This window comes from Myxine glutinosa, chromosome 13 (assembly GCF_964187855.1).
Source record: "Myxine glutinosa chromosome 13, kmMyxGlut1.1, whole genome shotgun sequence".
Taxonomy (NCBI): domain Eukaryota; kingdom Metazoa; phylum Chordata; class Myxini; order Myxiniformes; family Myxinidae; genus Myxine; species Myxine glutinosa.
In genome coordinates this window covers 51,401,522-51,427,054 of record NC_136273.1, presented here as the reverse complement: position 1 = coordinate 51,427,054, position 25,533 = coordinate 51,401,522, and the positions used below count along the sequence as shown (strand labels likewise).

The following is a 25,533-nucleotide window of genomic DNA, read 5'->3' as shown; positions in this document are numbered from 1 at the left end:
AGTTTGGCCGGGCGGCCAGCTCTAGGAAGAGTCCTCGTTGTTCCAAACTTCTTCCATTTAAGAATTATGGAGGTCACTGTGCTCTTGGGAACCTTCAATGCAGCAGAAATTTTATTGTAGGCTTCCCCAGATCTCTGCCTCGACACAATCCTGCAACTGAGCTCTGTAGGCAGTTCCTTCGACCTCATGGCTTGGTTTTTGCTCTGATATGCATTGTCAGCTGTGAGACCTTATATAGACAGACAGGTGTGTGCCTTTCCAAATCATGTCCATTCAATTGAATTTACCACAGGTGGACTCCAATCAAGGTGAAGAAACATCTCAAAGATGACCAAGAGAAATGGGAGGCACCTGAGCTAAATTTCAAGTGTCATAGCAAAAGGTCTGAATACTTATGTCAGTGTGATATTTCAGTTGTTTCTTTTTAATAAATTTGCAAAACTTTCTAAAATTCTGTTTTCTCTTTGTCATTATGGGGTATTGAGTGTAGATTGATGAGGGAAAAAATGAATTTAAACGATTTCAGCATAAGGCTGCAACATAACAAAATGTGAAAAAAGTGAAGGGGTCTGAATACTTTCTGAATGCACTGTATATAGAAGATGTAGTGTACTTGCACACAAGATCATATGGAAAGCTTTACAACTTGTCATGACTCAAGGCAAAGATCAAAGCTGTACATGTGCTCATCAGGGAGTTTATTTTGGTTGATGATGCTGCCCTTGTGGCCCACAATGAAAAAGCACTCCAAGAACTTGTGGATCGCCTTTCAAGAGGACAGTGGTATAGGATAGGGAATACCCAAAATAGCTTCAATCTTTTTGGATGCAAGTCCTCTTGAGACAGTCAAGAAATTCAGCTACTTAGTACCCAGTGACTAGCAAACTCTGCAACAAGTGATATGCATACGCATAGGTAAGGCTGTGACTATTTTCAGCAGACTGACCAGTAGAGCTTGGAATAATCAAGGGCTCACTACAAAGACAAATATGCTTGTGTGCAAGGCTTCTGTACTGAAAATCCTTCAGTGTGGAAGTGAAACATGGACAATATACTCCCATCAAAACAAGAGATTAAACAGCTTCCATCTATGCATCAAGTGGCAAGATAAAGTTGGGGGAGATGGAGTGGGGGAGACATGATAGTGGGGAGACAGGGGAGCAGCAGAGAGGGGAGTAGGGGAGACACAGTGAAGTGGGGAGAGAGAGAAGGGAGGGAGAGGAGTGGGGAAAAGAGTGGGGAGACAAGGGAGTGGTGAAGACAGGAGAGAGAGAGGGGGGAAATGTAGCGGTCCTTGAGAAGGCAAATACCACATACCAAGCATGACAGCCAGTCTGAAGGAAAGACAACGACGATTGCTGGGACACCTCAGCAGAATGGAAGATGGACGCATACCAAAGGATATGCTCTAAGGGGAATTAACAGAAGAATTAAAAAATGTCGGATGCCCCAAGATATCTTCAAAGACTCATACAAGTGCAATATGAAGGCAATTGAGATAAATCCAGGTGATTCGGAAGAACTGGCCAAAAAATGCGACAAGTGGCGTCACCAACTCCTTTGAGGTAACAAGGACCATGACACCAACTGGTTGCTACAACTTGAAGAGAAGCGAGCTCGCAGGAAGGAAGTATCCCTCCAGCTACCATATTGTGACAACAACACGTGCAATTACTGCTTCAGAAGGTGCAAGTCTCAAATTGGACTATTCAGTCACATGAGGCATTGCAAACATGCAATATCTTAAGTTGCTAGCTGAACTACCATCTCCTGTAAATGAAAAGATGCCATATAGAATGTCTCGATCCACGTCTGCTCTTACTTAATCTGGTCTGCCTTTGGAAGATCACTTTTCATGGAGTTCACAGAGCCGCAATGGCAGTTGGAGACATTAAAAGGTGTGTATGAGGCAACGTGGTAGACCCACACAGGTATTCTGGTATTTGGCCAAGCTACGAACACAAAGACCTACTCTTGTGACAAATATTGGATGTTTATGTCTGCAGAATTACAGATGGAACAGTGTGTGTGTGTGTGTGTGTGTGTGTGTGTGTGTGTGTGTGTGTGTGTGTGTGTGTGTGTGTGTGTGTGTGTGTGTGTGTGTGTGCGTGCGTGCAAGAGGAAATCTCATGGAGGAGGGAGATTGAACTGACAGTGGAGTAGCCGGACAACAATTGGGCACAACCAGGAATGGAATGAACAACCAGGAAAAGGAGAGAGAGAGGCGGAAGAAACACTAAAAGCAGCAAGTAAGAGGTTTCGGTCAGGAAGGGTTAATAGGGGTAATAGAGGGAAAGACGAGCTTCTGGAAGGCAGTTCCATAAATGGAGAAGTGAAGAACAAAGAGGTTGAGGTGTGCATTCAGCCTGGATCTTGGAAGTTTAACCAGGAGGGGAATGCTGGAAGAACAAGTGCATCCTGGATGGCCCAGTACTGCACATCTAAACTCAGATATCCATTTAATTGAATATAGTTGTAGGCCTTTAACTTAGAGGCAAAAATAATAAACATTTTACATTTTCAATACTAAATGTAGGAGAGGACCTCAGGCATGACATGGGTACAATGGTCTATTGGCTACCATACCACCAAAAAAACCACCAGGCTACCATCCCTTAGTATGTATGACAGGAAGAAAACACATTTTATGGATGATTACAAATATTTACACAAATAAAAAAAACCTTGTTGTTTCTTGGACTACTGTGTGTATTTTGCTTCAATAATCTTTTAAACTCTCGAGAATGTAAAATAAATACAGTACTTACAAAAGCCCTTTTTCGACATGCCATGGAAGGTGTGGATGTGGCAAAAAGATGGGACGAGTTTCACTGTGGAATAATTCTACGGTAATGGAAGGTAATTGTTGTTGTTTTTTTCCTTTTCAGGTTGTATCAGACGGACTGGAGATATAAAAAACAAACTACAACGTCACTCTGTAGAGCACGTACCTCCGCCATGCTGAACCGTTTACATTTTGTATCCCACTGATAGGCCGGATCCGGATCCGGACCTGAACCAAAATCGAATCAGCTTGTTCTTGTCACGTCCCCAACTCATCCACCAACTCAACGGTTGTCCACAACTTTTTGAGATATCATGCTATATATCGTTTTTTTGTCCCATCACTCAATATTGAAGAATCACTTTCAAAAATTCTCAGATCCGGATTCGAATCTTCACCAAAATTGAATCAATTCTTCCTTGTCATACACCCAACCTGCCCACTAAATTTCGTCCGAATTCGTCCACAACGTTTTGAGATATCCTGTTCACAGACAGACAGACAAACAGACAGGGGTGAAAACGTAACCTCCATCCACCTTCGGTGTCGGATGTAAAAGTAAAACAATTAATCCTCGGGGATGACAAATTGGACACGTGAACAGCTAGCATGTGTGGTTAAGGACAATGTCTTCCATATATATTGTACGATTTCAGCACAAACAGAATCCAAGTTCGTGATGCACCTTCAAGAAAAGTAATAAACAGATGTGTGGCAAGCTTCCGCGTAACAACAAAGAGCGCTACCTGCCACACAGCCAGGCTAAGCATGGAACTGTTGCAAGAGTATTTTCCTGAAAAGCTGTTCTCCAGATTCGGAGATGTGAATTGGCCTCCCAAATCTCCTGATACCAGCTAGGCCTCTTGATCATCTCCTGTGGGGCTATTTAAAAGACAAAGTGTACAGGAACAAGCCGCACACACTCAATGAGCTGAAAGGAAACATACAAGCAAAAATCCTTACAGGACTTGACTTTCCTCCTTACAGGACTTGACTTTCCTCCTTACAGGACTTGACCTAATAACCTATATTGGACACAATCTGAGCTGTTGAATATGCTAGGCCTCTTATGTGCTGCCGGCAAGGAGCGCTTAATTGTGAAGAATGTCATCTTTTGTAAGGGAAGGTAAGATCAGTGCTGCTATCTGTCTTTCATTTTCAATTGGGTAGCCGTTTGGTAGATTGCCTTTTTTCTGTCCGTCATAAGTTGCATTGAGGGCATGAATTGGCAACCATCAATTGTTGACTGGCACCATGTGTCGTCAAGATCAAACCGGCCGGATAGATTTACCTGCTTCCTGGGGTTTCACACACAATTCCAAAGTAATTCTCATGATAATACAGTTGGTTAGAATCCACATCTTTAATATGTACAGCTGCTTTTATTTGAAGTTGAACGTTCTCCAACAAAGTTTGATCAGCAACACCACACCCACTTTCAATGGAACCCCCACGGACCACACGATCCACACACTACCACACGACACGAAAAGAGCCATTTTCTTACCCCGGAAACACCAAAATAAGAACGAACACACACACATACAATACCAGATCACAAGTGAATAAAAAGAGCAGCGCTGACCATCGATGATGCGATTGCCGTTTTTTCTGTTTAATGTTAAATCCAATAAAAAATAACTAGAACGGCACTCAGTGGAGAGCATACCTCCACATGGTTGGCCATATCACTCAATAGTGAAGAATCACCTTTAAAATTATATAATTGTCATATCCGAATACATATTCAGATCTTCACCAAAATAGAATCGATTCTTCCTTGTCAGACACACAACCTGTCCAACAAGTTTTGTCAAAATCCATCCATAATAACTTTTTGAGACATCCCGCTATGTATCGTTTTGGCCCTTTCTCCCAATGGGGAAGAATCACTTTTAAAACTAGAACGCCACTCAGTAGAGCGCATACTCCCGCCGTGGGTCAAGTTGGAATAGTACGATTTCACAAAAGTTTGAGGGAGTAGTTCAGTGACAACACAAGACAAGACACTGCACTGCACAGATGTGTATATATATATATATATAAGATTAAAAACACCTCACAGCCACGAAACACGAAATTAAAAACAACTCACAGCCACAGAACACGAAATTAAAAACACTTCACAGCCACAAAAAAAGGAAATTAAAAACACCTCACAGCCACGAAACACGAAATTAAAAACACTTCACAGCCACAAAACACGGAATTAAAAACACTTCACAGCCACAAAACACGAAATTAAAAACACCTCATAGCCACGAAACACAAAATTAAAAACACCTCACAGCCACAAAAAAAGGAAACTAAAAACACCTCACAGCCACGAAACACAAAATTAAAAACACCTCATAGCCACGAAACACAAAATTAAAAACACCTCATAGCCACGAAACACAAAATTAAAAACACCTCACAGCCACAAAAAAAGGAAACTAAAAACACCTCACAGCCACGAAACACAAAATTAAAAACACTTCACAGCCACAAAACACGAAATTAAAAACACCTCACAGCCACGAAACACGAAATTAAAAACACCTCACAGCCACGAAACACGAAATTAAAAACACCTCATAGCCACGAAACACAAAATTAAAAACACCTCACAGCCACAAAAAAAGGAAATTAAAAACACCTCACAGCCACGAAACACGAAATTAAAAACACTTCACAGCCACAAAACACGAAATTAAAAACACCTCACAGCCACAAAACACGAAATTAAAAACACCTCATAGCCACGAAACACAAAATTAAAAACACCTCACAGCCACGAAACACGAAATTAAAAACACCTCACAGCCACAAAACACGAAATTAAAAACACCCCACAGCCACGAAACACAAAATTAAAAACACCTCACAGCCACAAAACACAAAATTAAAAACACCTCACAGCCACGAAACACGAAATTAAAAACACCCCACAGCCACGAAACACAAAATTAAAAACACCTCACAGCCACAAAACACGAAATTAAAAACACCTCACAGCCACGAAACACGAAATTAAAAACACCTCACAGCCACAAAACACGAAATTAAAAACACCCCACAGCCACGAAACACAAAATTAAAAACACCTCACAGCCACGAAACACGAAATTAAAAACACCTCACAGCCACACAATGCGAAATTAAAAACACCCCACAGCCACGAAACACAAAATTAAAAACACCTCACAGCCACAAAACACAAAATTAAAAACACCTCATAGCCACGAAACACAAAATTAAAAACACCTCACAGCCACGAAACACGAAATTAAAAACACCTCACAGCCACAAAACACGAAATTAAAAACACCCCACAGCCACGAAACACAAAATTAAAAACACCTCACAGCCACAAAACACAAAATTAAAAACACCTCATAGCCACGAAACACAAAATTAAAAACACCTCACAGCCACGAAACACGAAATTAAAAACACCTCACAGCCACAAAACACAAAATTAAAAACACCTCACAGCCACAAAACACGAAATTAAAAACACCCCACAGCCACGAAACACAAAATTAAAAACACCTCACAGCCACAAAACACAAAATTAAAAACACCTCATAGCCACGAAACACAAAATTAAAAACACCTCACAGCCACGAAACACGAAATTAAAAACACCTCACAGCCACAAAACACAAAATTAAAAACACCTCACAGCCACGAAACACGAAATTAAAAACACCTCACAGCCACAAAACACAAAATTAAAAACACCTCACAGCCACGAAACACGAAATTAAAAACACCTCACAGCCACAAAACACGAAATTAAAAACACCCCACAGCCACGAAACACAAAATTAAAAACACCTCACAGCCACAAAACACAAAATTAAAAACACCTCATAGCCACGAAACACAAAATTAAAAACACCTCACAGCCACGAAACACGAAATTAAAAACACCTCACAGCCACAAAACACAAAATTAAAAACACCTCACAGCCACGAAACACGAAATTAAAAACACCTCACAGCCACAAAACACGAAATTAAAAACACCTCACAGCCACGAAACACGAAATTAAAAACACCTCACAGCCACAAAACACGAAATTAAAAACACCCCACAGCCACGAAACACAAAATTAAAAACAACTCACAGCCACGAAACACGAAATTAAAAACACCTCACAGCCATGAAACACAAAATTAAAAACAACTCACAGCCACAAAACGCGAAATTAAAAACACCTCACAACCACGAAGCACGAAATTAAAAACACTTCACAGCCACAGAACACGAAATTGAAAACAACACAGCCACAAACACGAAATTAAAAACACTTCACAGCCACAAAACGCGAAATTAAAAACACTTCACAGCCACAAAACACGAAATTAAAAACACCTCACAGCCACGAAACGCGAAATTAAAAACACTTCACGGCCACGAAACACGGAATTAAAAACACCTCACAGCCACGAAACACGAAATTAAAAACACTTCACAGCCACGAAACACGAAATTAAAAACACCTCACAGCCACGAAACACGAAATTAAAAACACTTCACAGCCACAAACACGAAATTAAAAACACCTCACAGCCACAAAACACGAAATTAAAAACACCTCACAGCCACGAAACACGAAATTAAAAACAACTCACAGCCACAAAACACGAAATTAAAAACACCTCACAGCCACAAAACACGAAATTAAAAACACCTCACAGCCACAAAACACGAAATTAAAAACAACTCACAGCCACAAACACGAAATTAAAAACACCTCACAGCCACGAAACACTAAATTAAAAACACCTCACAGCCACAAAACACTAAATTAAAAACACCTCACAGCCACAAAACATGAAATTAAAAACACCTCACAGCCACAAAACACGAAATTAAAAACACTTCACAGGCACAGAACACGAAATTAAAAACAACTCACAGCCACAAAACACGAAATTAAAAACACCTCACAGCCACGAAACACTAAATTAAAAACACCTCACAGCCACAAAACACGAAATTAAAAACAACTCACAGCCACAAAACACGAAATTAAAAACACCTCACAGCCACAAAACACGAAATTAAAAACAACTCACAGCCACAAAACACTAAATTAAAAACAACTCACAGCCACAAAACACGAATTTAAAAACAACTCACAGCCATGAAACACTAAATTAAAAACACCTCACAGCCACAAAACACGAAATTAAAAACACCTCACAGCCACAAAACACGAAATTAAAAACAACTCACAGCCACAAAACACTAAATTAAAAACACCTCACAGCCACAAAACACGAAATTAAAAACAACTCACAGCCACAAAACACGAAATTAAAAACACTTCACAGGCACAGAACACGAAATTAAAAACAACTCACAGCCACGAAACACAAAATTAAAAACACCTCACAGCCACGAAACACGAAATTAAAAACACTTCACGGCCACGAAACACGAAATTAAAAACACTTCACATATATATATATATATTCATAGCCACAAAACACGAAATTAAAAACACCTCACAGCCACAAAACACGAAATTAAAAACACCTCACAGCCACGAAACACGAAATTAAAAACACTTCACGGCCACGAAACACGAAATTAAAAACACTTCACAGCCACAAAACACGAAATTAAAAACACTTCACAGCCACAAAACACGAAATTAAAAACACTTCACAGCCACAAAACACGAAATTAAAAACACTTCACAGCCACAAAACACGAAATTAAAAACACTTCACAGCCACAAAACACGAAATTAAAAACACTTCACAGCCACAAACCACGAAATTAAAAACACCTCACAGCCACAAAACACGAAATTAAAAACACTTCACGGCCACGAAACACGAAATTAAAAACACTTCACAGCCACAAAACACGAAATTAAAAACACTTCACAGGCACAAAACACGAAATTAAAAACACCTCACAGCCACAAAACACGAAATTAAAAACACCTCACAGCCACAAAACACGAAATTAAAAACACCTCAGCCACAAAACACGAAATTAAAAACACCTCACAGCCACGAAACACGAAATTAAAAACACCTCACAGCCACAAAACACGAAATTAAAAACACTTCACAGCCACAAAACACGAAATTAAAAACACTTCACAGCCACAAAACACGAAATTAAAAACACTTCACAGCCACAAAACACGAAATTAAAAACACTTCACAGCCACAAAACACGAAATTAAAAACACCTCACAGCCACAAAACACGAAATTAAAAACACTTCACAGCCACAAAACACGAAATTAAAAACACTTCACAGCCACAAAACACGAAATTAAAAACACTTCACAGGCACAAAACACGAAATTAAAAACACCTCAGCCACAAAACACGAAATTAAAAACACCTCACAGCCACAAAACACGAAATTAAAAACACCTCACAGCCACAAAACACGAAATTAAAAACACTTCACAGCCACAAAACACGAAATTAAAAACACCTCACAGCCACAAAACACGAAATTAAAAACACTTCACAGCCACAAAACACGAAATTAAAAACACTTCACAGGCACAAAACACGAAATTAAAAACACCTCAGCCACAAAACACGAAATTAAAAACACCTCACAGCCACAAAACACGAAATTAAAAACACCTCACAGCCACAAAACACGAAATTAAAAACACCTCACAGCCACGAAACACGAAATTAAAAACACTTCACAGCCACAAAACACGAAATTAAAAACACCTCACAGCCACGAAACACGAAATTAAAAACACCTCACAGCCACGAAACACGAAATTAAAATCACCTCACAGCCACGTAACACGAAATTAAAAACACTTCACAGCCACAAAACACGAAATTAAAAACACCTCACAGCCACAAAACACGAAATTAAAATCACCTCACAGCCACGAAACACGAAATTAAAAACACTTCACAGCCACAAAACACGAAATTAAAAACACCTCACAGCCACAAAACACGAAATTAAAAACACTTCACAGCCACAAAACACGAAATTAAAAACACCTCACAGCCACAAAACACGAAATTAAAAACACTTCACAGCCACAAAACACGAAATTAAAAACACCTCACAGCCACAAAACACGAAATTAAAAACACTTCACAGCCACAAAACACGAAATTAAAAACACCTCACAGCCACAAAACACGAAATTAAAAACACTTCACAGCCACAAAACACGAAATTAAAAACACTTCACAGCCACGAAACACGAAATTAAAAACACCTCACAGCCACAAAACACTAAATTAAAAACACCTCACAGCCACGAAACACGAAATTAAAAACACCTCACAGCCACAAAACACGAAATTAAAAACACTTCACAGCCACGAAACACGAAATTAAAAACACCTCACAGCCACAAAACACTAAATTAAAAACACCTCACAGCCACAAAACACGAAATTAAAAACACCTCACAGCCACAAAACACGAAATTAAAAACACCTCACAGCCACAAAACACGAAATTAAAAACACCTCACAGCCACAAAACACTAAATTAAAAACACCGCACAGCCACGAAACACGAAATTAAAAACACTTCACAGCCACAAAACGCGAAATTAAAAACACCTCACAGCCATGAAACACGAAATTAAAAACACCTCACAGCCACGAAACACGAAATTAAAAACACCTCACAGCCACAAAACACGAAATTAAAAACACTTCACAGCCAAGAAACACGAAATTAAAAACACCTCACAAACACGAAATTAAAAACACCTCACAGCCACGAAACACGAAATTAAAAACACCTCACAGCCACGTAACACGAAATTAAAAAGACCTCACAGCCACAAAACACGAAATTAAAAACACCTCACAAACACGAAATTAAAAACACCTCACAGCCACAAAACACGAAATTAAAAACACCTCACAGCTACGAAACACGAAATTAAAAACACCTCACAGCCACGTAACACGAAATTAAAAACACCTCACAGCCACGAAACACGAAATTAAAAACACCTCACAGCCACAAAACACGAAATTAAAAACACCTCACAGCCACGAAACACGAAATTAAAAACACCTCACAAACACGAAATTAAAAACACCTCACAGCCACAAAACACGAAATTAAAAACACCTCACAGCCACGTAACACGAAATTAAAAACACCTCACAGCCACAAAACACGAAATTAAAAACACCTCACAGCCACGTAACACGAAATTAAAAACACCTCACAAACACGAAATTAAAAACACCTCACAGCCACAAAATTAAAAACACCTCACAGCCACGTGATTTCAAAACACCTCACAACCACGTCATTTTACACCTCACCACCACATAATTCAAAATACCTCACCACCACGTGATTCAAAACCACCACCACGTTATTAAAAACACTTCACAACCACGGAAATAAAAGTTTCAGGGAGTAGTTCAGTGACAACAGACACTGCCCAGATACAGTATGTAGATATATAGATAAATAAACCTGAAAATCACAGAACCAGAATTATTTTTTGGTCTGGGAAGCCCATATGAGGTTTCTTCATCTTCAGCCCCTCACAACCCTGGGTGAATTTGCGATCTTTTTTTTTAAAAGTTGGAATTTTGCCAAATCAGTTTTATTCGTTTGTTAATATACCTCAGCCATTGACAAATCTGGAACTAAGTCTTTATAAGTTCATCAAATACTGACACTGCGAATGACATTCGCTGAGCTAAATGTTGATATCTCTTCTGAGGTTTAAAAAAAAAAAAACAGTTTTAAAGCATTATACGTATCAAACGATACATTTTATGAAACGGGGAAACCTAATACACACTTTGGTGGTTTTAAAATGACAGAATATGTCTTTATTAGAAGAAAAAAAAAATGAACATTGAAGATGACGCTGCTAAAAAAAAATACACCGCATAACCACGAGTTTAAACTACATTTACAACAAATAAGAAAACTATTTTCATATCACAATGTTAAATATAGAATATATAGAAGATAATGTTAAAGAAAAATGAGCCCTATATTCCAATGGTAAAAAAATCCTTTAAAAAATTCCTGGATCCGGAATAATATCCTGAGCTTCACCAAAAACTAATCAATTCTTCCTTATCCCAAGGGCAATCATCCCACCAACTTTCATCCAAATCCGTTCAGAACTTTTCCAGATATCTTGTTCACAAACACACGAACACACACACACGGACACGAGTGAATGCATTACTCCCTGGCGGGAGTAATAACTTTTTGAGATATCCCGCTCTGTATCGTTTTTGGCCCTTTCTCCCAATAGTGAAGAATCACTTTAAAAATTCTAGTAGTCGAATCTTCACCAAAATCCAGTCATTTCGTCCTTGTCACATACACTAGATCTCTGCCAAATTTCATCCGAATCTGTCCACAACTTTTTGAGATATTTTGTTCACAAATAAACAAACAGACAGGGGTGAAAACATAACCTCCATCCACCTTCGGTGGCGGAGGTAAAATCTCTTCGGTTGGCTCCGGCAAGTGACCAGAAACGAATTATCGCCTCGGGAATAAAAGCAGACACGTGCTGAGCCTTGGGGCCTATTGGTCTGAGGAAGACCGCTGGGAAGCGCGTGAAACATCACTGCCTGAAACCGGATCTGCTCTTGCTTGTTTATTATTACATTAGCAGGATTGACCGAGCTAGTCTTTTGGTTGGATGCTCGGATGCTCGGGGATGGGGGATATTTCGCTCAAAAAATGATTAATCCCAACCGCCACAATCTTACATGAAATTACATGTAATTATTTACCAGTTGTGTCTTCATGAATGTTAGCGTGTTTGTAACCACATTCAGCAACTTCATTTTCTTCACGTTTGCTTCCTGTGACCACCATCCCCATTATTTATTGAACCTGTTGTTTTAAAATAGCATTTCTCTGCATATTGAATCACAGAATTATCCAAGAGAACCACCACTCAGCTAAATTAATTCATTCCAACCACATCTCACTGTAAATGAGTCTCGTCTCGTATGCAGAATGCCTCCACTCGGCATCTTGGGAGTTCATCTCCAGCAGTCTCACATCACCTTTTTGGGATACCAAGTCATTACATATATATATATACTCACTCAAACTGAATAATTTCCAATTCAACGGACGACATTACATTCAAACTCAAGGTACCGCTATGGGTACCCCTGTTGCACCATCGTACGCTAACATCTTCATGGGAATGATAGAGGCCAAGATCAATGCACAACCTCATCACGGAATCTTGGAAAAATCCTGGGTACGTTATATTGATGACATCCAGTTCATCTGGTCAAAATCCCCCCGTAATCTCACACAATTCCAAAATGAATTAAATTTGATTCATCCGACCATCAAGTTCACATTCGACAGCTCACAGTCCGAAGTTCACTTTCTAGACACATCACTCACGCTTCAAAATAACAGACTCGAAACAGAACTATACACCAAACCAACAGACACTCACTCTTACCTTCTCCCTTCTTCATCTCATCCTAAACATACAATTGCAAGCATACCATACAGTCAAGCACTCAGAGTAAGACGCATTTGCTCAACAAAAATGGCAGAAGAAACTTCTCTCTGCCAATTAGAAACACACTTCATTGCAAGAAACTATGACCCTCACTCTGTGCAAGAAGCAATAACCCGAGCAAAACGCATACCGAGAGCAGACCTTCTGACTTACAAACCCAAACCTGCAACTAACCGTGTCCCACAGGTGACCACCTACTCTGCTACCTCATCCCAATTGCCAAGTATTCTGAATAAGGCCCTTCCTCTCCTCCATCAATCAGAAACACTCGGCACCACATTTCCTCAACCTCCACTAACATCATTTCGACGTGGTCGGACACTCAGGGACCTCTTGGTAAAAGCAAAGCACCCACAGCCCCACAACAAACAAACTAGGATCCCTGGCTTCTATAAATGCACAGCAAACAAATGTATTATTCACAAGCATTTACTAGAAGGAAACAAATTCTGTAGTTCTAGCACTGGACAAAAATTCCCCATCACCTCCTATATGAACTGCAAATCTACATGGGTCATATACCTAATCACTTGCCAAAAGTGCACCAAACAATATGTTGGAAAAACTGAGAATACACTCTACACACGATTTAATAACACCCGGTCAGAAATCAATAACTTCCACACCAGTCAGGGCAAATCTCTACCTTACACGATACACTTTAATCAACCGGATCACTCTATAAATGACATTCAGATCTCTGCCATTGAATCAATCACAAATCGATAACACTCCACGATTCTGAAACGTGAGTCCTTTTGGATACACAAACTTCGGACAAAAGTCCCTCATGGCATAAATTTTGATGACTAAAGCATGTTCCAACATCAACCCAATCAAATTGTTAACCGTAACCCATTCATTCATTCATTCATTCATTCAGCATTCATTCATTCATTCATTCTACCTTTATATGTCATTTATATAAATATATAAATATATTATATGAATATAAATGGGATATGAATATATGCTTGTGTGTTTATGTATGTATATCTCTATATTTGTATATGCACGTGCACCCTAACTGTAACGCAAACGGTCACTTCCGTTGAACTTGGGGCTGGTGAGTGAACTTTGGCGTGGCTCTTCCTTCTGTATGCATTTTCTACACACATCGCACATCTCACACACATATCACCATACATACTTGACTGATATACATGCCTGCTGTTTTTGTAGACTCAGAAAAGACCTTTGTTGGTCGAAAGCTTGTCGACAATTAAAGATCGACGTCCTGAAGCTACGTCCGCGTCTTATTTAATCTAACGATTATTTATTCAATACAAATGAGACGCCCTGCTCGTACTTTGGAGTTTGTACTATTTCTTACAGTTATATATATATATATATATATATATATATATATATATATATATATATATATATGTATATATATACACACACACTGCCTTCAGAAAGTATTCACACCCCTGGACTTTTTTCACATTTTGTTGTGTTACATCCTGAATTAAAAATTGAATGCAATTTTAATTTTTGTCACGAGGCTGTTGTTGGCTTAGCGGTTAGGGTGCTGGCTTGGGATCCTAGAATGCTGAGTTGGAATCCTGGTCGATCGTTAAATTATTGCCAGGGGGGTTGAATCGGCCTGTCATCCTTCTCAGGTCGGCAAAGTGAGTACCAGCTTGCTGGGATGAATATGCCGGTGTGTGCCCCAGTTTAGAAGAGGTACACCGTATCCCTGCATGTCGTAAGAGGCGACTAAAGGGTTGGTATCAGGAAGGGCATACGGCCATAAAAGCATTGCCTCAAAAATGGAACCATGATGATTGTCATGGGGCCTGCAAGGCTAACCCTGCTCTGGCAGAGAAAATGGCCTTAAAAAGGGGAGGTTTTTTTTATCACTGATCTAAACAAATTACCCTATAATGACAAACGGAAAACATGTTTTGAGAATTATTTCCAAATCTATGGAAGATAACGTACATAAATATCTAATTTACATAGTATTCAGTCCCCTGAGTCAATATTTCATGGAAGCGCCTTTGGCGGTGCTTACAGCTTTAAGGCTTCTTGGGTAAGTCTGTATTACCTTTGTAAACCTGGATTTGTGGAGTTTCTCCCATTCTTCCTTGCAGATTTGCTCAAGCTCTACCAAGTTGGATAGGGAGCATCGGTGAACAGCAATCTTCAAGTCTTTCCACAGATTCTCAATGGGATTCAAGTCTGGGTTTTGGCTGGGCTACTCAAGGACTTTCACGTCTTGCTTGTTCTGAAGCCATTCCAGTGTTGTTTTGTCTGTATGTTTGGGGTCATTGTTCTGTTGGAATGTAAATCTTTGACCGAATCAAAGGTCTTTTGCACTCTGAAGCAGGTTCTCCTGAAGGATTTGCCTGTATTTGGCTCCATTCATTGTTCCCTCTATCCTTAGAAGTCTCCCAGTCCCTGTCAATGTTCTGGGCACTTCTGAGGTCCTCAGCACATACAAAGCTTTCATCCGCAGCTCAATGGAATAGTGCTCTCCGCTCTGGGCTGGTGCTCCTGCCTCACACCTAGCTCAGCTTCATGCAGTTGAAACCAAAGCTTTCAGAATCATTGGAATCTACAAGCTGATTCTGAGGGCCTTTCACTCTCTCACCGCAGGCAGGTAGGTGGTCTTTCTGTCTTCTACCGACTCCTCTCCGGCCTTGCTCCCCCAGGTCTCTCTGTGCTCTGTCCCCCAAATATTCCTGCAGGACGCACAAGATCTGCCAGCAACCCTCTTATGGTTAAACTGCCAAAATCAAGCCTCTCTGCTCACCTTCACTCCTTCATTCCTCTTTTCTCCCACCTCTGGAGAGAATCCACCTCTTTAAATCCCCAACTTCTTTCCTGAAATTCCTAGAAGTGTTAATTTGCTTTATACCGTTAATCCTCCCTCCATCACCAATACCCCTCCCTACCCTCCCCCACCTCCCCCTTCCACAGATCTATCGACGTCCCTGTTCTCTTCTGTTGTTATGCTTGTGTGCTTCCCTTTCTCCCCCTCTTGTCTCCCACTCCCTTCATTGCATGTTTTGTGTGTCTGTGGATGTTTTCATGTTCAATGTGTTAGTTCTTACACGACCCTCGATTCTGTATACAAAAAAAAAAAAAACATCCACTTAGCATGATGCTGCCACCACCAGCTTCACAGTAGGGATGGTGTGAGATGGGTGATGAGTTGTGCTCAGTTTCCACCAGACATAGCACTTCATTCAGGCCAAAGAGTTCAAATTTCATCTCATCAGACCACAGAATCTTTTGCTTGCCTCATGCTCTCAGCCTTTCACGTACCTTTTTGTAAACTCTAGGCATGATGTCATGTGCCTTTTTCTCAGGAGTAGCTTCTATCTGGCCACTCTCCCATAAAGCTGAGATTTGTGAAGTGCTGCAGACACTGTTGGCCTTCTGGCAGGTTCTTCCAACTCAGCCCATCTAAATCTTTAGGTCTGTCAGAGTGCTCTTTGGATTTTTGGTCACTGCCCTGACCAAGGTCCTTCTTGCCCGGTTGGTCAGTCTGGTCGGACAGCCAGCTCTAGTAAGAGTGAGGGTAGTTCCATATTCTTTCCATTTTCTAATGATGGAGCTCAAGTTGGGAACTTTCAACACGATGATAATTGTTTTATACCCTTCCCGAGATCTATGCCTCCTCACAATTCTATCTCAGAGTTCTACAGAGAGTTCCTTGGACTTCATGGTAGAATTTCTGCTCTGACATGCACTGTCAACTGTGGGACCTTATATAGAAAGGTGTGTTTCCTTCTAAATCATATCCGGTCAATTGAATTGGCCATAGTTGGACTCGAATCAAGTTAGAGACACCTGAGCTCAATTTGGAGTGTCAAAGGAAAGGGGTTGAATACTTATTGACTCGAGACATTTCAGCTTTTCATTTTCATTTTGGGGTATTATGTGTAGATTAGTGACAAAAAAAATCTTAATTTAATCCATTTTAAATTCAGGCTTTAACACAACAAAATGTATAGAAGTAAAGGGGTGTGAATACCTTCTGAAGGCACTGTATATTGTAATGTATGTGCACTTATACATGACGAAACAGGGAAGGATTGTTAAAATGTCCACGAGGGAATAGTTTGAGAGCAAAGCAGTGCTGAACAGTACAAAACAGGGCAGTACTGGCAAAGATCGTGGACCAGAAAAATCGTCACCCACAAAAGAGGAACAACTCCATAGCATTAGCGGTCCACAAAAAATATATATATATATAGTATATGAAGTAAAACAGAAAATATATATATATATATATAGTATATGAAGTAAAACAGAAAATATATATATATATATATATATATATATATATATATATATAGTATATGAAGTAAAACAGAAAATATATATATATATATATATATATATATATATATATATATATATATATAGTATATGAAGTAAAACAGAAAATATATATATATATATATATATATATATATATATATATACAGTATATATATATATATATAGCATATGAAGTAAAACAGAAAGTATATATATATATTTTCTGTTTTACTTCATATACTATATATATATATATACATATATCAATCTACACTCAATGGACTCCAACTCAATGTGGATTGATGAGGGGAAAAAATGAATTTAAACGATTTCAGCATAAGGCTGCAACATAACAAAATGTGAAAAAAGTGAAGGGGTCATATATATATTTAAGAAACAGGAAATAAAACAGGAATTTATATATATATATATATATATATATATATATATATATATATATATATATATATATATACTGTATATATATGTTGTAAAAGATCGGGACGGTTGACATAATGCTTTTTTTTTAAAGGAGGAAAGGCGCTTCCAACCGGAAAGTAAAAGAAGACATACTCCGCAAATTTGAGCAAATAAGCAAGAGCAGACCCTGTCTCGTGTCCTTTTACTTTCATAAAAAACATAATGTGCATATCATCAGTAAAACTGCACCCCGCTTGTTACGGCGATATTGGTTGGCTTCTCCCTGGGGCCCATAAATTAGGTTAAAGCCTTGATAACCGGCATGGGTTAACTCACACTCGGAATAGAATCGCTTGCCTCCGCTTAGCCGAGGTATCCTCGAAGCACATCACTTCGGCGTGGAGCGGCTGCATTAGCAAGCATCCCATAAACGTGACAATATACACATGCATATATTATCCTTTGGTTGATAAATGACAGAAATCAGCAGTTGTTTTGAAATTGAGGACGGCAGCTGCTTGAAGTTTTGGTGACGAGGATAACATAAATGTAGGTAGATTGATAATGAGACAGCCTGATGTCTAATGGTAGGATGGCCTAATCATTTAGGTCATTTTAACCTGCCTTAATATTGAAAATGGCAAGGGACAAATTACTGTTTTTGCATTCCCTCACAAGAACGCTGCCACTACAGGGTTAACTTGCTTAACTACTGCATTAGAGTCACAGAGACTGGAAGCAGTTAGAGGCAAATTGTGTTCGAGATTGGAAACCAAATTCGATTTTTATAAATGCACACCACAAATGAGTCTCGTTGCTGCATGCAATGTACCATAGGTTAACGTACTGACCATTGCTATTTAATGATGGTTGCTGGATGACCTGGATGGATGATCACCGGTTGGGATCTCACCAACCAAAAAAGCAAGAAAACAGCATTCCCATTTGCAGATGTAAATGAATGAACGGTAGATTTATAAAGAGTAGCTAATTGTTTTTTTTTTTTCCCCGTTATACATTACAATAAATGACTGAGTTTCACCAGCCAGTTCCCATAAGGACTCCATTAATGAAAATAATCTTTGTTCTTTATGCACCGCTCTGGCAGGATAATGAGATTCCACAGAGGGTCTGCCATAGGGATTAATTTACCTTTGAACTTTGATGCTTTCTGTTCTCCTCACCTGCATGTGTGTGTCATCCCTTCGAGCTCGACCTCGGACCCTCTGCAGTTTGCGCCAAAGAGCGCGAGCAGCTCGCCGGGCGCTCGGCGTTTCAGGACTCGACGGAGAGAGCGAAGGCTGCGAGGCTTGAACCGGAAGGGCCGACGACGGTGATTGCGCAAGGTGATAATGTGCAGTCGGGGGTTGAACTTCCATGGGATGCGTTATTGGTGGGTGAGAAAGAGATGTCTGGGAATCATCTCTCCACAACAATGGCGGCGTACGTGGTGGACGACATGGAGGCAGGCAGCTGCTGCTATGAGCTGGGAGTAACGATACGGCAGATGCTGGAACTGAGGTAAAACCACGTGTAAGGTGTAAATTGTGCTGTATTTTAGAAGTATTTGGGGCCACTACTGCTGGGCGAGAGGTTGAGGGATGTGCGGAGCAGGTTTGGGACATTGGCCCTCTTGCAAGAGCTGCCAGTTCCTCAGCTCGAAGCAGCATGAATCCGTGAGGGCCTGAAGATGTAGGCCTATGCGGTACAGCAACAGGTGTTTCACTTCCTGTTCCTGCCAACCCTGATCCTCCACTACTACTGCTATTACTACCTCTTAGCGCCTCAATGCAACTGCTGATAATCACATTGACGCGATCAACCTCCTGCGAAATCGCTGCAATTTGTGGGGCACCACAAAAAGGCGTTGTTCCGTTAGTTGGGGTAGTATCCGCAAAAAGTGAAGCTGCATCTTTTGTGTCCTGTCCAGGTTCATTCATTGTTGCAAAGGTTGCTGGGATTCCAAAACTTCCTTTAGTTTTTCTTAGCATCACATGAGGAGGTGATGCCATTAACACCTGAGATGTGCCAGATTCGGATTGTGCCGATGTTGATAAAGACCCTTCCGAAGTGATTATTGTTCTGGAGGGTACAGCAGAAAACAACGATGAAACAGTGATGCCGGCTTCAACATGATGGGGTACTGACTTGAGTGGCTCAATACCTGACGCCATGTTGGCATGTCCACCAACTTCAACATATCCTCCAGTTGCTGCAGCAGGCATGGGAGAGGTCACAGGTGTATGGGAAGTAAATCTGGTTGATGAAGGACTCAAAGGATATGGCGGAGGTCTCTGTAGGGGTGTCAAACTTTTCATTTGCGGTCTCTTAGGCATTTCTTCTTCCTTAGAAAGCACTCCATCCTCCTCTTCAGTGGCGCTGATGTTTGTCATGTCCGTTCCGCTCCGATCTCCCATTACCCCAATTCCACTTGCACCACCATCATGTCCATCTCCTTTCCTTTTGCTTCTCCAAATCACACAACTTAACAAGACCACCAACATGAGCACTCCTGCCACCACTGCAAGACCATTGCCCCAACCCCAGCCAAAGAAAGCTTGACCCTCCGCCTCCTCACTAGCTTCACCAGGAGAAATCCGCAAGCCAAGCCCAGACTTATGCGGCCAAACGGCACCACTGCTGTTGAACTTTAAACACGTGTGGTTCAAACAATGAGAGCGCTTAACAGACGCGATGCAGAAAGTAGTGAACCCTTCGCTACTAATGTCCGATACCGGTATGCTCTCAAAAGTGCGAGACAATTTACGCAGCTTGATGCAGTTGCCAGAGTTGTAGCGGGAAAGCACGAAGAACCGTTCAAGTGGCCGAGGTATTCTTGCCAGGAGTGTGGCACCTTTCGGAGAGACCGACTAGTAAGGGTTCACCATCGGGAGAAGAGATAAAGTGGGGAAGGGGGTGTTGATAAATAAATTAAAAAAACAGAAGGGTAGGGGCATAGCAAGAAAACAATGCTCGTTAATGGAGGCACTCCTTGGAAAATGAAGAGGCTATAATTGCATACCTAATGACTGCATGTAACTATCGAATTTTATGTCAACTGCTAATTTGAATTTAGAGGCAATAAAGTGCATTCATTGTGCTTATGATGATCTCTGTCCTGAAATGCAGGTGTGACTATCTGGTGGAAATATGGCACAGCCTTTGACAATTTAATTATTTTTTTCAGCTCGACCACTCCTGGTCTTTCATTTTCTTTCAAAAAAAGTCATTTCTTTCTTCGTATAAAATGTTCGGTGCATTGTAAATACTGTAAATCAAGCACTTAAGGTGGAATCAGGATTAAAACGGATCTCCTGAAGCAGGTCCCCCAAATATTCCTGCAGGTCGCACAAGATCTGCCAGCAACCCTCTTCTGGTGAAATTGCCAAAATCAAGACTCTCTGCTCACCTTCGCTCTTTCATTCCTCTTTTCTCCCGCCTCTGGAACAAACTCCCTCACTCTCTTCAATCCCACTCCTCCCTCCAGGTCTTTAAAACAGCTGTTCACCACCATCTCTCATCTATCCCCATCCAAAACCTTTATCTTTTCTACCCCCGCTAATTCACCTCAGATACACTTTTTTGAAATTCCAACTTCTTTCCTGGAAGTCCTTGCAGTGTCCATATGTTTTATACCTCTCCCACCTCCCCTCAAGCCCTCTCCCTCCCACAGATCTCTCGATGTCCCTTCTCTCAAATGTTGTGTTTGTGTCCTTCCCCTCTCTCCCCATCTTGTCTACCGCTCCCCTTATTATATGTTTTATGTGTCGGTTTGACTTTTTGTGTGATTAATGTTAGCTCTTTCACGAGCCTCGATCCTGTACACAAAAAAAATGTAAAAATTTTTAAGTGTTAAAATACAGTATGGTGTCTAAAAAAAACAAAATATCCGCCTATGCGCACACGAATAAGTGGGCGGACACAGGTACGTTGAAAAGTAAAGTATTTTTGGTATGATTTCAATTTAAACAATAAAATAACTGGGGACTAATGAGCTAGTTGTGCTGGCGAAGGTTGACGTCAATCTGCATCGGCGGACAGGTAAGAACAATGGATGGAATCAAAAGACCGTTGATTGAGGAGTGCTAGCCGTCGTCAAAAGCAAACACAAGGTGATTTTTCGGGTGATAACCTCTTCATCAGAGCAAGAGAGGCTGATGGCCGAAACGTCAGCTTTTCCTCGCTCGGTGGTTAGCATACCTCAATGCAACATCTTGTCGATGTCATCCATTGTATGAACAATGGTTTCGTTGCTATAGTGATTACACACGGCTCCCAGTGTTTGACGCTGATACTAACTTGCCGGTGTACATAATCATGTTGTTTTTTTTGTTTGTTTTTGCACAAGTAACACCTACAATCCCATGTGTGTATGGCGATTGTTCACCTGTATAAGTAATTCCATGCCAAGTCATTATTTTAGGTTCAATACTCAAGTGACCTAATATATGTGTCCGATTGTCGGAATGCCTGCACCCACATGGATAATCAGCCATTCTTATCTTCAGGATTAAATGATACTGCATATCGTTGGTTGCGGTCAATTATGTCGCAGTGTGGGATTCCATAATGTGTCCCCTCGGTGTGATATGTACATTGCGATGTGTTAATCATCCATCCGTTCATTTAGTGGAGATTGAATAACGTTGTGTTTCATTACGCCATGGTTACCTGTATGACCACCTTTAGGGGCCGTTTTTCCCCGCAGAGCAGGGGTTGGCCTTTTTCGGGCACCATGGTCCCCTTTTTGAAGCAATGTTTTACAGCCGGATGCCCGTCCTGCCACCAAACCTGTTAGTCGCCTCTTGCGACACACAGGGAATTAGCAGTGAACTGGTACTCAATTTGCCGACCTCAGAAGGATGACAAGCCGAGTCAACCCCCCTGGCGTTAATTCAGCGAACGACCGGGATTCGAACCCAGGATCCTAGGATCCCAAGCCGGCACCCTAACCGCTAAGCCAGTGTTGAAGTCTGACTGTTATAAACGATCATCATGTTCTGAAATACTATCCGACGAACTCCGCACATCATCTACCATCCGACAGACCAAAATGCTGACATCTTCGTTCCCCACTTAACATCAACACAGACCGCTTAATTTAGCGTCGACCATTATGAATATCCCTCAAAAAATAGGGAAAGGTGTTGGACATAGTCAATACTATCTCGATGGATGTGGCTCGCCCACTTTTCATCGCTCACCTGTGATCGACTGGCTGAAATATGGTTGTGATAGTTATTGCATTAAAAAAGTTTTGTTTATAAGTGTGAGGGTTGTCTATCTAATTTTTTTTTTTTTACACAATTTTTGATAGTTGTGGGAGTAAAAAAATTTTTGTGAACTAGTAAAGAGGCCGGCCTTGGTTGCCAAAGGAAAATTTAGTTTGCAAGAACACAAGTTATTGAAAAATAAACTTTACGCAACATCCCTGTGTGCTGCCAGGTAACTATATTGAAGATCAGGATTCCAAAACACCAAAGCAAGTGTACATAAGGCACAGACTCATTAATTTTTAAAAATCAATCATTTAGCTCATTCGTTTCCAGTTTCACACTCTTTGGGTGCATCATGCGTCCACTGGGAGGCCAAAGCAAATTGCAGACGTCTGCTCGAGACGCATTGGGACCTGGCATTTGGAAAGTTAGAACTCGCACACTTGCACCTTGGAGGCATAACTACAAAATGAATAAATGCAATAAATTTGGGATGCATTAAGAAGAGAAGGAAAGCCTTTCACTCTGAAGGTTTGCATAAGGGTATTATTGCTTCCAAGCTTCGAAATGCGTCAAACTCATCCTTACTTTGCAGCGCGTTCAAGCAGAATTGGGAATAAAGTAGTTCGTGAACAAAGTCCTGAATACGCAATAGAAAATAGGTCCGGAACAGGACTGAGAGTAATCGATTCGAGTTTACAATACGTCACAGTTGTTAGATTAGCACCTGTCGGCCTGTGTGAAGATCAGTGTCAGGCTTAAATTCTACAAAGAGGGAAGTTTGTCGTTCTCAAGGGTTAATTTTGCTGAATTTGCATGCGCAGTGTATTAGAAACGTTGCTCCGTCTCATTTGCGCTCGTGCCTTCATCTAACCGAATTGACAACCTTCTCTTTCACTTTTCCGATACGTCTACGGTGTGTTAGGTCTGGACGCTCACTTAACAAATAACTAAACTACAATTGATAATTTACTCATCCATTACATGTGCTCTGATTTACAAATGTAATTTTTTCCCCATATTTTAAATCGTGTCAATAAATCATTTCCAAATATATTGTGCCTCGATATTATTTTCAATTTTCAATTTTGTTTGATTGATTTTTGTTCGGTGCGTGGCCTTTTCCGATTGAGCGAACTGAAGGAGTGGGAGATTGTCCCACTGTTGAAATATTTGTCGTTAACTAGTTCTAAGCACGGGCTTCATGAAGTGAATGTGGTTTCTTCATCTCGTTACTCGGTCATATTATCTGCAATGACGTGTTTCCGTTTGGATGGATGAAAATGCCGAGAGAGAACACGAGAACAGATGTCGGAATGCTGGAATGAATCCAGTGTCCATGTGTTTTATACTTCTCCCCCCCCCCCCCCCACCCCCCCCCCCCCCACCCTCCCCTTCCCACGCCTCCTCCCCCCAAGCCCTCTCCCTCCCACAGATCTCCCGATGTCCCTGCTCTCAAATGTTGTGTTTGTGTGCTTCCCCATCTCTCCCCATCTTGCCTACCGCTCCCCTTATTATGTTTTATGTGTCTGTTTGATTATTTTTTTGTGTGATTAATGTTAGCTCTTTCACGAGCCTCGATCTTGTATACAAAAATTTTTTTTAAATGTTGTGGTGTTGTGTCATAGACGCATGATAGGCCTAAATGGCATCTTCTTGTATCTACATTGTTGGTACTTACTCCCCTGCGTCCCTCTAGGCACATCAGTATACCTGTGAACTATCGTGTAAATGGGTAATCGCTACTCCGTTGTTGCAAGTTGTTTTCCAAAGGAAACCTCATGCGCAGGGAAGAAAAATTTGAATTTGGCCTACTCTTTTCAAAAACTTGGCATGGGATCTCTTGAAATCCACAAACAAATTTTGTTAGCCGGCTTATCATCTTCCCTGCAGGATACCTGCACACTAGTTGCCTGTGAAGCAGCAGGTTGATGGTTTAGAGTTGGGCCAAGAATCAAACCCAGACAGCATGGCTCAAACGTGAGTGTGCTACCCAGCTAACACGATAACGTCAGGCCAACGTTGGAAAATAGACGTTGCAATTTCAACCAATGGACAACGTCAGGCCAACGTTGGAAAATAGACGTTGCAATTTCAACCAATGGACAACGTCAGGCCAACGTTGGAAAATAGACGTCGCGATTACAACCAATGGACAACGTCAGGCCAACATTGGAATATAGACGTTGCAATTTCAACCAATAGGCAACGTCAGGCCAACGTTGGAAAATAGACGTTGCAATTTCAACCAATAGACAACGTCAGACCAACGTTGGAAAATAGACGTCGCAATTGCAACCAATGGACAACGTCAGTTGAGGAAGGATGA

The 25,533-nt window shown here is 40.7% G+C and overlaps 1 protein-coding gene across 1 annotated transcript in view; it reads right to left on the bottom strand.

Moving 5' to 3' along the window:
- LOC137438943 (protein phosphatase 1 regulatory subunit 29-like) overlaps positions 1-25,533 on the bottom strand; it is a 120,006-nt gene that overhangs the window by 67,284 nt on the left and 27,189 nt on the right. Inside the window, exon 5 of the mRNA XM_068134437.2 lies at positions 19,173-20,858. Within this exon, the coding sequence (XP_067990538.2) occupies positions 19,173-20,858 (1,686 nt within the window). The remainder of the gene's footprint in view (positions 1-19,172; positions 20,859-25,533) is intronic.